General features: G+C 37.3%; 1 protein-coding gene across 2 annotated transcripts in view; it reads left to right on the top strand.

The window, feature by feature from the left end:
- MYH10 (myosin heavy chain 10) overlaps nucleotides 1-12,616 on the top strand; it is a 106,040-nt gene that overhangs the window by 10,732 nt on the left and 82,692 nt on the right. For both annotated transcript variants that reach the window (XM_064522485.1, XM_064522486.1), the window contains exon 3: nucleotides 5,589-5,745. In XM_064522485.1, the coding sequence (XP_064378555.1) occupies nucleotides 5,589-5,745 (157 nt within the window). The remainder of the gene's footprint in view (nucleotides 1-5,588; nucleotides 5,746-12,616) is intronic.

The following is a 12,616-nucleotide window of genomic DNA, read 5'->3' on the forward strand; positions in this document are numbered from 1 at the left end:
TGCAGCAGGAGGTATCAACCTAACAGTCCTAACAATATATTCTGTAATGCAAGAACTGTAAAGCTGAACTATTAAACTAAGGAATCCTGCAAGGTTTTGGCACTCTTACCACCATGTGCATATACACAATGAAGGTCTGATATGGCTTTTAAGGGAAGATGAGCCATGGAAACCTTTTATTTTGGAGTGCCCACTCCAGCCAATGTGAATACCCTTGGAAATCTGCAATGTCACCCTAGCTGGAGCTGAGAAACTGAAACGTCAATTCTTTGGTATCTGAAGATTGCAGACATGAAGATAAGATGACTTGGTGTTTTTTCTTCTTATTTTTGTGGCACTAGTGAACTGCACTGTTAGAAACTAAATTCCTATGTGATAGCGCAATGGTATGATGAAATCTGTATTTGTCTGTAGATCACTTAGGTATACCTCTTTCTGGGGCTGTTTACTGCTAGAAATATAATATAGTTTACAAACAGGTCTGCGCCAGGAACCTGAACTCAGCATTCTGAGATAGCTTACCAAAGTCCAAATTACTAAATGATATGCTACTGGATAAAGGCTTGTAAGCATCTGGAAACATTCAGACTCCACAACTGGTGTCCTGAAGAACAGTTTGTTGTAGCTTCACCTAGAGAAGGTATGCTCCAACAATCCCTATTCCTATTGACTGATAATGTCTACATCCTACTCCTCAGTGAAGCAGAAGTGTATGCAGCTTGCACAGCTGGCTTATCTGGAAGCTGAGCACTTGCTCTCAAGGCAAACAAGCATCTTTACTTGACTTTAGCTTCTCAGTATATGTGCTTACCCATGTCAGCTGAAGCTGCAGCTGCTCTTCAGCTTCATGCAGTCTGGTTCCTCATCCAGACTGGCTAGTTACTATAGCTCATAAGATATTTGATCTTCATTCTAATGTAGTTTTGACAGTTTAGGCAGGGTTCATCTACTTAAGAATAGAGAGGCGGCACGGGGTATCACTATGCCCCTCTGCATGTCTGAAAGCTTTGGGCATCTTTAACAGGCCTGTTTTCTGGGCTTGGATTGGTGAGTTATTTAGATACCTCATGCTAGGTAGAGGAATAGTACTTTGCATTGGCAATGTTGAATAGATCTATTTTGGTCTCAGTTAGCAGTGTGCAGTTCAGTGCCCTGTATAGTCCTGAACCAAAACCACCATCTTACTGGAGGAGCACATAGGCTTGAGACTTCAAAGGAAACTCTTTCAGGTAGACAACAGAAACATTGAATAATTCTAATTGCTTTAATTACTGCAAGTGAATATGACAGTTTCACAGTAGTAGTATTTTTTCAGTAGGGTGTCCATTTTGCAGGCTAGTAATGCTGATATAAGCATTCCTGTTAGTATGTTTTATGGCTGGTCACTGAGAATCTTTTCAAGGTGTGTTACACAATCCAAAAGTGCTTTTCATCTCTCCAAGTTGTATGCAGAAAGCCCATACCTCCCTCTTTCTGACATCCTCTAACCTGCTCTCTTAAGTTCAGTAATATAATCACAGATTTTGCAATAGAAGTATAAAACAGCTGTGTAAAAGGCTTTTTTCTGTACTGTTTACGTTCCTCCCACTTAAATTTGACTGAATAAAAACACCTGCCCCTGCCCCATGTTTATATACCTACCAAACCAAAAAGAAAAGAAAAAACTTCAAGTACTACACATGTTGTTTTCCACAATAGATGAGAGTCAGAAAACTTGGAAGCCTCACAGAACTCAGTTTCATCTTCTCTCAAATAAATGAAGACTTTATAGTGTAGAGATATTTTGTGGAAAGTTCAATTTTAAATTTTGCAGGGAAACTGCAGGATGGGCAACTGAGTGAGAAATCTGCAGGAAACAGATGTTGAGGTGTTGCTGCATGTTAAGAGCTCTGCCAAGTTAAAGACTTAATGATCAGTGATTAAATCTAGAAGATATAATTCATTTATTTGAAATAAAAGAAGCCTAACATTAGTGAAATGATAGAAATACAAGGTATGAAACAAGCAATTCTACCTCTTTGACTGTACAGCCTCTTAAATTAACCCTTTGCTCTGCCTGGGACATCTCCTGGTCTTCCCCTAGATTGGCTGGGGTATGTTGGCATCTCTCTGGACTTCATTGATTATTGTCACACCAGTTTCACAGATCTATCGAGTTACTGCATTGGAAGATAGCCTAGAAAGGCTTCCAGCCTCAGGTTAGGTATCATCCATAAAGATCTGAAGCACTGTTAAACTCTTAAAATAAATTACAAATTCTTTGTTTATGTAGTTTATTTATTTCATGTCTATATTGGGGAAATAAACAGCAGATGTTACAGGAACTGGAGGGAAGAATAGCCTTTTAATGGCTGTTCTTTCCTCAGCCCTTAAGATCTTTTTACTGAGCTTATTAAACCAATTTGTTCCCATCTGGGGAGAGCAATGTAGTGATGATGCAGAAACTCTTCTTTTCGAGCCTAAAAGGGCCAAAATACCTGTGAAACTGATATAAGCTTTGGAGGAGTTTGCAGAGAATAGAGGTTGGCCTCAGAAGAGGGTAACTATTTGGAAGCTCCAGTTACATAGCTAGAGTATACACTAATGTCATTGCAGCTTAAATATCAAGCCATTGTTTTGAGAGTCCCATTCTCAGTAAGATGTAGACCAGGAGCCCATGAAGTTAAACTGCAAGTCCTTGGAGGGGAGTGGATAAAAAATAGAGAAGGGCTCAGGAGTGCTGCTGGGTTCATGCTTCTTCCTGAGCAGCCCTATATTGGTGAGAGGAAACGCTGGGACAGAACTGGAAGCTCACTGTAACTGTGTGAATTCCCTTGCTGATAACTGGTTTTCATCCAGTGATATGTTCATCTAGTGATAAACTAGACTTTATTTAATTAGATGTGGTCATAGCAGAGAAATAAGGTGTAGATACTGTTTAGTGATTTGGAGTTGGTGATCAGAAGAAGACTTGGTGAATGTGCGCCTTTCTTCTCATTGTCCTTATTTGAAGACTACAGTGAAAATCAGATTTGTGGTAATTCTTGATGCCTTTATGTCACTGGTACTAATTATAGATGGATGAGGGTGACCTCAGTAGAGGCTAAGACAGCTGGCTAAGAACACAGATCCATTTTTTTCTTAGTTGATTCTTTGGTCCATTGTACCATGCTATTAAAATAATTATCCTGCCTTCCCGCTCCCTTATGATATCACTAGTGACCATGAATAAATTTGATCAGGGAACTGATTCTACTACAAACCAATTCTTTTTTGAAATCTATCTTCAACAGGATCCAGCTTGGTGAGTTATTGCAAGAGCATCAATGCTGATGATAACAGGAATGTGTGGTTGGGCAGGGGGAGGAGCTGCCCCTCTTGCCAACAGTCATGTTAACTCAAAATGAGTACTGTATCTGTTAAGTTACTTTCTATGCTTGGGTCAATTGGCCTGATAACATCTGTTTCCTTTCTATTAAGAGCTAAGTACCTTATTACCAAAGATGTTTGGCTGGATCAGGCACTGAAGTTCTTACCATTCAGGAGACCTGACCAAATCAGACTTCAGATTATTTTCCTGTAAAGAAATCTGTCTTCAGACCAAGTTCTGTCTCTTTACTAATGTGCTCCTAACTCAAATCATGGAAATCATATTCTGCCTGTCTTTTCAGGATTCCTTGTAGGTACAAAAAGAACAGGGCTCCTTTTCTTCCAAATAAATTATTTTATATTTTTTTAAAAAAAGGGTGGCAGATTAGGAGTTCCAGCAGCTCTGTTCATACAAATGTAGCAGAAAGCTTTTTAAGTCAAAAAACAGTGTAAGAATCGTGAATAACCTGCTTACTGCTATTAGGCTCTCAACAGTAAGGAATGATGTTTGCTCACTATCTCCATTCCTTTTCTTCCCTTTGACTTGGAAAGGCAGGGGGAAAAACAGCTTCTTTTATCACATTCAGAAAGATATTCCATGTTTTTGTCAAAAGAAAATTAGTCTGTCTTGCTCGTATTCCTGTGCCAGTACAGGTGGTATACTGTTAATGGCTAAAACAATGCACAGTCAAAGCTTGCTATGAGATGGAGAATGGCAAGATTGTGTTTTGTGAAAATCCATCAGTTAAGGTTGACTGAGGAAAAAGGTGGGAGTCATCCAAATGTCTTGGTCCAGGGAAACACCGTGGATCACCTTAAATGTTTTTTGCATTACACAAGATTGTATTTTTGTGAGTTTAACACTTGATTCATAGTAAACCCTCTGCAGCCAGAGAACGCTAATCCATCCAACCCGATAGACAAAGTATGAGTGAGTGACCATGCATGTCTCTTTTAGTTCCTCCTCATATATATGATAACTTCTTGCCAAATAATTTTTACAGAGGATCGATTCAACTGTTTTGGAGTTGTCTTTGATACTTCATTCATAGAGGACCTATATGCATTGCTTGCGTTGTGTGTTCGATTTTAGAAGACTTGAGTTTTGATTTTTCTGAGTGAGTAAACGGAAGAAATTTCTCAGCAAGAGAGTCAATGAAATGAACACTGTAAAATTCATAATTGGATTTCTAGATACTGTAGTAGTCCTGAAAATTTCTCTTCAGTATCAGCTCTAAAGACAAACTGTGAAACTTTATCTGCAGTGCCAGCTCTCAGACTATTCCTTCACCTGGAACGGGAAAGTGTAGGGAGTGACTGCTACAGGAAGAAGTTGCTCTGGGATTGAGAGAGGCTGATGAGCAGGAAAGACAGGCAAATATAAAAAGAGAAATCAAATTTTCAAGGAGGACTATGGGAGGGGAATACCAGAAATAGCTGTGGCTGGAAATAGGCTTTTCCTTATCCAAAAAGTGACAGTAAATAGGGTTCATTACTTGCACAAAGCCACTGCTCTGTGTGTCTATCAATCATCATTAGTCCCAGCTGAAGAACTTAAATAGAAACAGGACATTATATTCTTTTTATTTTCTATTTTTTCCTTCCTCCTTTTAAAACTCTGGTCTGCCACAGATCATAGTTCAGTGTGGAATATATCCTTCTCTCAATGTGAGAACTCTTAAGCTGTTCAACAGTCTACTTTCATACTGCGTGATACAGAAAATGGCTGGCCCCTATTGTAAGTCTATTAATCTTTTTGTTTAACTTAACACTTTTCAAAAGAAGATTATGAAGATTATTAGATAACTTATCTGTTCACCCAAAAGTGAACAAATAACTTCGAATAGACATTTTAGTGAAGGAGTTAAACATAAAAAGATGCCCAGAATTCTGTAACTTTGTAAATGGAAGGGAAATTTAAATATCTGTGGGAGAGAGATCAGATGCTCCACCTCCTATTTATTCACATTTATTATCTTTAAATTAGTTTTTATGCAAGTAATTAAGGAGCCTTTTAAGAGAGCTGGAAACCAATAATTTGAGTGTAATGTGTACTTTGAGATGCTCAGCAAAAAGGATCTTAATTTATGTCTAAGATAAATGTTGTATAATTTGTGAAGAAACTTTTCTACTTTTTGTGGTTCTATTTCAATACTGTGTATACTGACATAAATCTATAAGGACAGATGGCTAAGAGTGTTAATATGGTGTCTTTGTGGTTTTTGTTTTGTTTTTTTTAGACCTATTCAGGGCTGTTCTGTGTAGTCATAAATCCCTACAAGAACCTCCCGATTTATTCAGAAAACATTATCGAGATGTACAGAGGGAAGAAGCGCCATGAAATGCCACCACACATTTATGCAATATCTGAATCTGCATATAGATGCATGTTACAAGGTAAGAATTTGTTAAATGTTACTTACAGTTAGTAAATGGCTGTACATGTTTAATGTTCCTAAATATAGGGATGTAATTATCCAAATACATGCTTTCTGACATAATCAGAATCTCTTTCTAATACTTTAAGGGGGAAAATGCTTTCTCATTTAGAACCCTAAACTTCAGAGTAGGAATAACTTAGGCTTTCATCCCTGTTGGCTTATTTCTTTCTGACTTGGTGTTAGTTTGCTTTTGTGGCTCAGTAATAGGCAGTATACTGTGCCAGTTGGTGGTACTGAAAGTTGTAGTAGAAATATGTTCTTAAAAAAAAAAAAAAAAAGAGAGAGAGATAAGTTGATGTCTGCAGAACAGAGAGTACTTTATGGTGGGTATGCAGTTGGGGTTTTGGCTGTAAGGCAGGGTTGGACAAATATCGAATTATGAACTTACGTGTTGTATTAAGTACATGCTATTGGATTTGCAAAATTGCACTTTCAACATAACATGTTGGAAACACAGCTGATATTATCCAATATTGGTTCATATTTAGGCAGCTGTTTGCTTTGAGGGTACGTTGTTGATCTAGAAATATCAGCATGCTTTATCTTGAAAAGTGTTTGTAATGAAAAGGCAGATCTGAAAAACTTTCTGTGTTTTCTGTTGTAGAGCTGGCATGGATGTGCTGAAAGTGGGTTAAAAGCTATTTGACCTAGTTCCCACAAACTAAGAAAACATTGTTTGTGCTACCAGGTTAACGAACCATTTAAATGTAAATCTTTTTAAAATGACATTTCTTCTCTTTAAATAAATCACTGTACATCCTTGTCTCTTTAATTATGCTTGTGCTTGTAGGGTTGCTTAATGATAAACTAGCAGGTTGGTTTTAGCTGGATTGCTTTCTGGAGGTTTTTTTACCCCAGAAGCAACTGTAATTGTACTCCCGAGAGGCGTGATGTGGGTACATGCACAAGCAACAAGTGCAGCAAATTGGTGCTACCAGAGTTCTCACATTTCTTAGGGATATTTTGGAGTCTGTTTTACATGATCTTGTGAAAGAAAAACTATGGCCTCTTGACCAGAACAACAGCCTGTAACAGCTCAGATCAAAGTACCCCTAACTGCACGTCTTAGGAAGAATAGAGCAAATTTGACGATTATCTTGAATTGTTCCTGGCAGTCTCTAATGGTTTGCAGATAAGGGCTTCCCACGCCAAAAGCACAATGTCCCTTGAAATTGTAGGTTCTTGAGAGAGAAATGTATTCTAATAAAGTGATTCGATGTCAATAGTTCTCAGACTTCAGATGCTGCGTTTACTTGTTCATGTATTATGCTAGTACTGATTTATGCCTTCAGAGATCCTGCCACATGTACAAATCTTATTGGATTTTTGAAGGTGAGATGGAAGTTTTTCCCAAGATGGTACTTTGATTACTATTTTATTTTCTTTCTACACTGGTATATGATATTTTGTATTTTGTATCAAGTCTTTATTTGTGTCTTTCTGTGCTTGCTTTCTTTTTGATAGTCCAAATTGTTTTTGCTTGAAAGAATGAAACCTTAGATTGGAATAAGAATAGCTGAAAGCCATGCAACAGAATCAATTTATTGTGGAGTAATTTCTTCGGGGTTGACTAAATCTGTGTGTTTCTAGTATCCTTTGCCTGTGTGGAGCTATTCCTTGTTTACTTAAGCAAGAGATTGCAACTGGTGTCAGCTACTGAACTTTCCATTGATGCTTCGCCTTCACAATTACATTGCCAAAGAAAAGTAAGAATTCAAGAACAGGCGTTAGCAGTTCTGCACTTGGCAAATATTTTACTTAGCAAACTGTTTTTGGCTGGATGGGTTAGATCAGAGAAAGGGAACTGCAGAGGAAGGGAAAAACAAGGCTTCCTCTGAATTTTTAATGGACTTCAGGAAAAAAGGCGATATACCGACTTCTTTTGGAGGCATGTTTGTCTGAAGTGTGTGACCCTCTCTGCTGTTATATTGGTTCGTATATTGGTTCGTTTCTCCAGCTTTACATAGTCTTGTGAAGCAGTGATTTGTCACAATGAGAATGACTAGCGAGTGTTTGTATAAGGTAGGGTAAGAGGAAGAGATGCATGGCGCTAACGCTGCTGGTCCTCTCTGCTTACCGAGCTTCTAGATGGGACCTGATGCAGAGAATCAAAAGTGGCATTTGAGGGAACAGTCCAAGTCTTCTGGTGCCCTAGTTGTAACTGCAAGATCTTTTTCCACTCTCTAGAGCATAAAATAGTACTTGTCTTAACAGTAGGAGACTTAAATAGCAGACAATATTCAGCTTGCACTCTAGTTGTCATTGGCAACACAAAGACAAGTAGAGTATGCCTAGAGTTTGGTAGGAAGGGCATCCCTGCCCCCCCTCCCCCCCAATTGCAAGTGCCTCTAAAAGATTGAACCTGGTACACAGAGCATCTCTATGCTGTTGACCAGAAAGCAAGTTTTAAGTATTCTTTATGTACATACTAGAACTTCAATCTTAAACTAGCAAAACTGTGTTAGAAAACTTTGGTTAGTAGAAATAAGTCTCTGTAACCATGAACTAACTGTTTGAATCAAAACATTTTGGATTAAGTCATCGGAGGCTTCTGTTAGCACTGTATTTGAAACACAATCCTCAACCATGATGCTTTTGCTGATAAGTCACTACATATGTAGTTATAATTATGAAATTGTTCTTCTACAGTACACGTCCAAATTCTTGCATGGAATTGCTTTGGGAGGTGAAGATGGAACGGTAGAGAGTAGGGCAGGGATGGAGAGCTGTTTTCCAGTATTACTGCAAAACATGGTTTTACTGTCTTGGTATATTCATAGTTTTCTTTCGATATGAATGGCTTCTGTCTTTTCAGTATTTGACATAAAGAGTTTAAGACTCAAAACTGAAATTGAAGCCATAGGAATGCAATTGCTTTGAATAATGTGATCATGCTCTTATAGAAATATCCTGACCACTAATTTAGGTCAGTGAAAGTGTTTGGCTATGTTTTCCTGACTTGTTCAGTAGTACTTTGTTCAGTTTAGTGGTGTTCGCTTTCTTTGTAGCTAATAGTTAACTGCTAATTTTCTGCATGTTTCAGACTTGCGTTTATTGATTAAAACAGGATACCTGGACCCAAGCCGTGACTCTGAACAATGTGGTTTCTTAAAAGGCAATTTTTCTGTGCTGGTTATCAAGCACAGTGAGTAAACTGTTACTTAGTATTTTAATGCTTTCATGCCTTTAAATCAGAGCACAGATCACTAGAGATCAACTTCAAACATCTGCTAATCTGAAGTTTCAGACATTTGAAAGAATATTTGAGCTTAAACAGATAAGTATAGATTTCTGGTTTAGAGTATAGAAGCAGAAAGGTTTTTTTGGTCAGCAGCAGCAGAATTGACCAATGCATATCTGAATATTATTTATTGTCTTGAATGTTGCTGGAAATACTCCATTTTGTTAAGCCAGTAATATAAACTGAGAACTGCACATCACAATGCTATCTCTGTTATAAGGAGGTTGTATAGAAGCATTGCTAACTGCCAGCAATCAAGCTGCTCCTCTGTTCTTATCCCCTTGATGAATTTCCTGTTTCGGGTGACCTTAAGCACTGCAGTCTTCACAGATCAGCTCTCATCATGCCCTTTAGTGAGAAAGAGAATGGGCTGAAGTCTATTTCAGTACTTGTTAAACATGGAGGAGGAAGGGGAGGGGGAAAAAAAGCCAGAAGAATGCAGAAAATATATTCAAGCAGCCCAGTTTGCCAATTTTGAAAGGAAATAGTATTCTGCAGAGATACGTACTGAATTAATGTAAGCTGTCGCAGCAAGGAGGGAGGTGGAGAATCTCTTAATGGCTAATGTGAATGTTGCTGATGAGCTGCTCAGTGGTGGTGTAGCTGTGATTCACTAAGGATTTGAGAGACAAGGCTGGCAAGGAAAAGCAAACCTCATCGGTTGCTTGATCTCATAAAAACATTGCTTTTTCTGCAAATCTTGCAGTAAAGATACAGTGTAAACACAGACTATTAAAAATGAGCAAGACTTTGGATGCATTGTGATTATGACAGTCTGGATTTCTGTTCCGGAACAGACTCATTACCTGGTGTCTTGACCTCACAAAGTAGTAAAGTGCAACTCAGCTTTGTGTACTGGATATCCTCTCTCTCTCCTGCTAATTTTTTTTCAGACTAATGTGTAGTAGGGTAAGTGTTACCTCACAGTCAGTTTAATGTATTTCTTCTATGCTTTCTCTTCATTCATTACTATATTTTTGAAACTGCAAGTACGTATAACTTGGGTTTCTAGATTTGCTGGAATTAGTTAGTCTAGACAGAAATCAAATGCATGAATACATAGGGTTGGAGTTAGTGTGCTTCGCATGAATCTAGACTGAGCTTCTGAAAGCTGCTGGACAGTTGACATGGTCATAAGAAATTGGTATCCTAATCCCTGTGACAACACTGACCTTAATTCTGTTTACTAATACAATTTGCAAAACTTGCAAAGAAAAAAAACCTGATTTTTTTGTACTCCTTAAAATTATGGTTAATAAGAAGCAAAAATTTTGACAGCGACTAGGATTTTCTTTAGAAAACTAAATCTGAAAGTCAAGTACTTCACGTATGATTAATTGTCTTTATTTTACTTGGGATGGAGTCTTTACCTGATTGTACGAAGGCAGCGCTAGCATGAATGTTTTCTAGTGCTTTTACCCTGCTTTGATTTCTCCTGCCTCCCCCCCTTCCCTTCCTAGTGTCCCACTTTATTTTTAGAGAAAGTATTGTATTGTTTTATTATGTCTCATTATTCATTGACTCTTAAAAATGTGTTAGAGGAAATATTAAGGACAATTTGTTTGCTTTAGGTTGCCAAAGGCCACTTCCCTACTAATATTACTCTAGTATAATGATTCATAGTCTTTCTTTTTTATCCTGTTTCCCTGAGGACATCTTGATGAGCACTAAATTAGCACTGATATTTTAGGACTGTCTTTAATCCTGTTGCAGGGAAGGTTTATCGGAAACAACGTAATACATGAAGTGAACGCTTGGTGTTGAAGAAGCCAGTATTGCCTACAGATCTAATTCTTGTACCTTAGAAGTACCTACATTTCTAGTTAATCTTGATTTGAATCCTTCCTTTAGGGAAGTGTGTTTTGCTGTAAAGGTATGGAAGAAAAGAATTAAAACTAAAATATGGGAACACTTTTCTGTAAAGGACTACTAAATATTCAGATGGAAAGGGTAAGGAGGAAAGCTATGAGACTGAAAAGTCTGGGAGTGATAACTAGCATTTTTTGTGTTATGTAAAGAATATATAAACCTATTTGTGCAATTAATATTCTTGATATTTTCATTATAAATCTTTTGACTTATCAAAAGATTCCCCAAAGCTTTTTAGCTTGGGGAATGTACATGTACCATGTACAGAATGGCAATCTAAGCAGAACCAGCTGCATGGTAAACCTAATGTGAAGGATTTGTAGGTCTCTCTCTCTCTCTCTCTCTCTCTCTCTCTCTCTCTCTCTCTTTTTTTTTTTTTTTGTTGTTGTTACACCAGTCTTTATCAAGCTGGCATAGAGCTAGAATACTTGAGTGGCAATAACATTAAAATCTTTAGTTCGTATACCAATAGGAGTGTGATATACAGCAATCCTAATGGGTGAATGGAGGGAAGGAGAATTTTGATGGAAGAAATGGAGTAGAATAACTGAAATCCATCATGCTGAAACAATCTTCCTCCTATTTTTTTTTTTTTTTGAATTTGAAGTAAAATGTGAAATGCTTGTCAGCTGAATCCATTGAACAATACCCTATTTTCTTCCCTTCACTCTTCAGTACTGTCTCTTGGTATCGAATCCCTCTGCTTCAGTGACTAGTGTGAGGTTATTTTGATGATTTAGATTGTGCTCTACTAGACTGTCTTTGAATGACATTAATAGCAATTATTTGTTCAACTTGCAACAAAACTCAATTGAAATTAGTTTCTAGAAAGAGCTTATTGCATACTACCATGTCTTTTTCCTTGATTTTTTTTGCTTTACTGTTTGAAAAATGTTAGTACTGATTTGACAACAATTCCTAAGCTTTGTCTTTCTCTGTGTCAAAATGTTTGGAACCCTGCACTTACTGGTATCCAAATTCAGGGTTGCAAACTTAATTAGGCGTAATGATATTTACAGTAAACTGTTTTTTTTTTTTTTCTTTTAGCCTGAGTTGCTTAGAAATATTACTTGACGTGGTTGACTTCCATTTTTTTTCTGCATAATTCAAGAAGCAACTTTCACGTACTTTAAAATAGACAGGAAAAGCAAATCTTAAACAGAGTTTTTCTTAGTTTCTTCAGTACCTTGACTTTTCGTCCCACTTCTGAAGTTAAGTGGTACAGCAGATTAGGCAGTTACATGGTCTTTTTAGTTGATATTCTCACCAAATAATGATATTTTTAAAATTAAAGCTTACTGTGCAAACTGGCCTTATAATTAAATTGTGACTGTGCTAACCTACAGACAGGAATTCAAGACTAAGTGCATACAACTTAGGAACTCATTCATGAGATGAATCATTTTGTGCATCTTACCTGACCAGCAGCTGTTTCTCTTGAAACCCTATTCTGAAGTTTGAATTAAACTCCATTTACTTCTATGTAGTTGTGAACTAGGTAATTAATATCTCCTTGCCTTTATCACTTGGCTTTTGTTTCCAGATGCCATAAATTAAGGTATTACTGCTTGTGCAACAAAAACTTCAATATATTCTAATCTTAACAGCATATTGCATTATAACAGGACTGATAGGTGTTGTGCATTCTGCACAACAATTTTTGTTGGTTATGTCTGCATTCCTCCAGACTGCTAAACTAAGCTTAACTATTCTGTAA

Source organism: Dromaius novaehollandiae, chromosome 18 (assembly GCF_036370855.1).
Source record: "Dromaius novaehollandiae isolate bDroNov1 chromosome 18, bDroNov1.hap1, whole genome shotgun sequence".
In the NCBI taxonomy this organism is placed as follows: Eukaryota; Metazoa; Chordata; class Aves; order Casuariiformes; family Dromaiidae; genus Dromaius; species Dromaius novaehollandiae.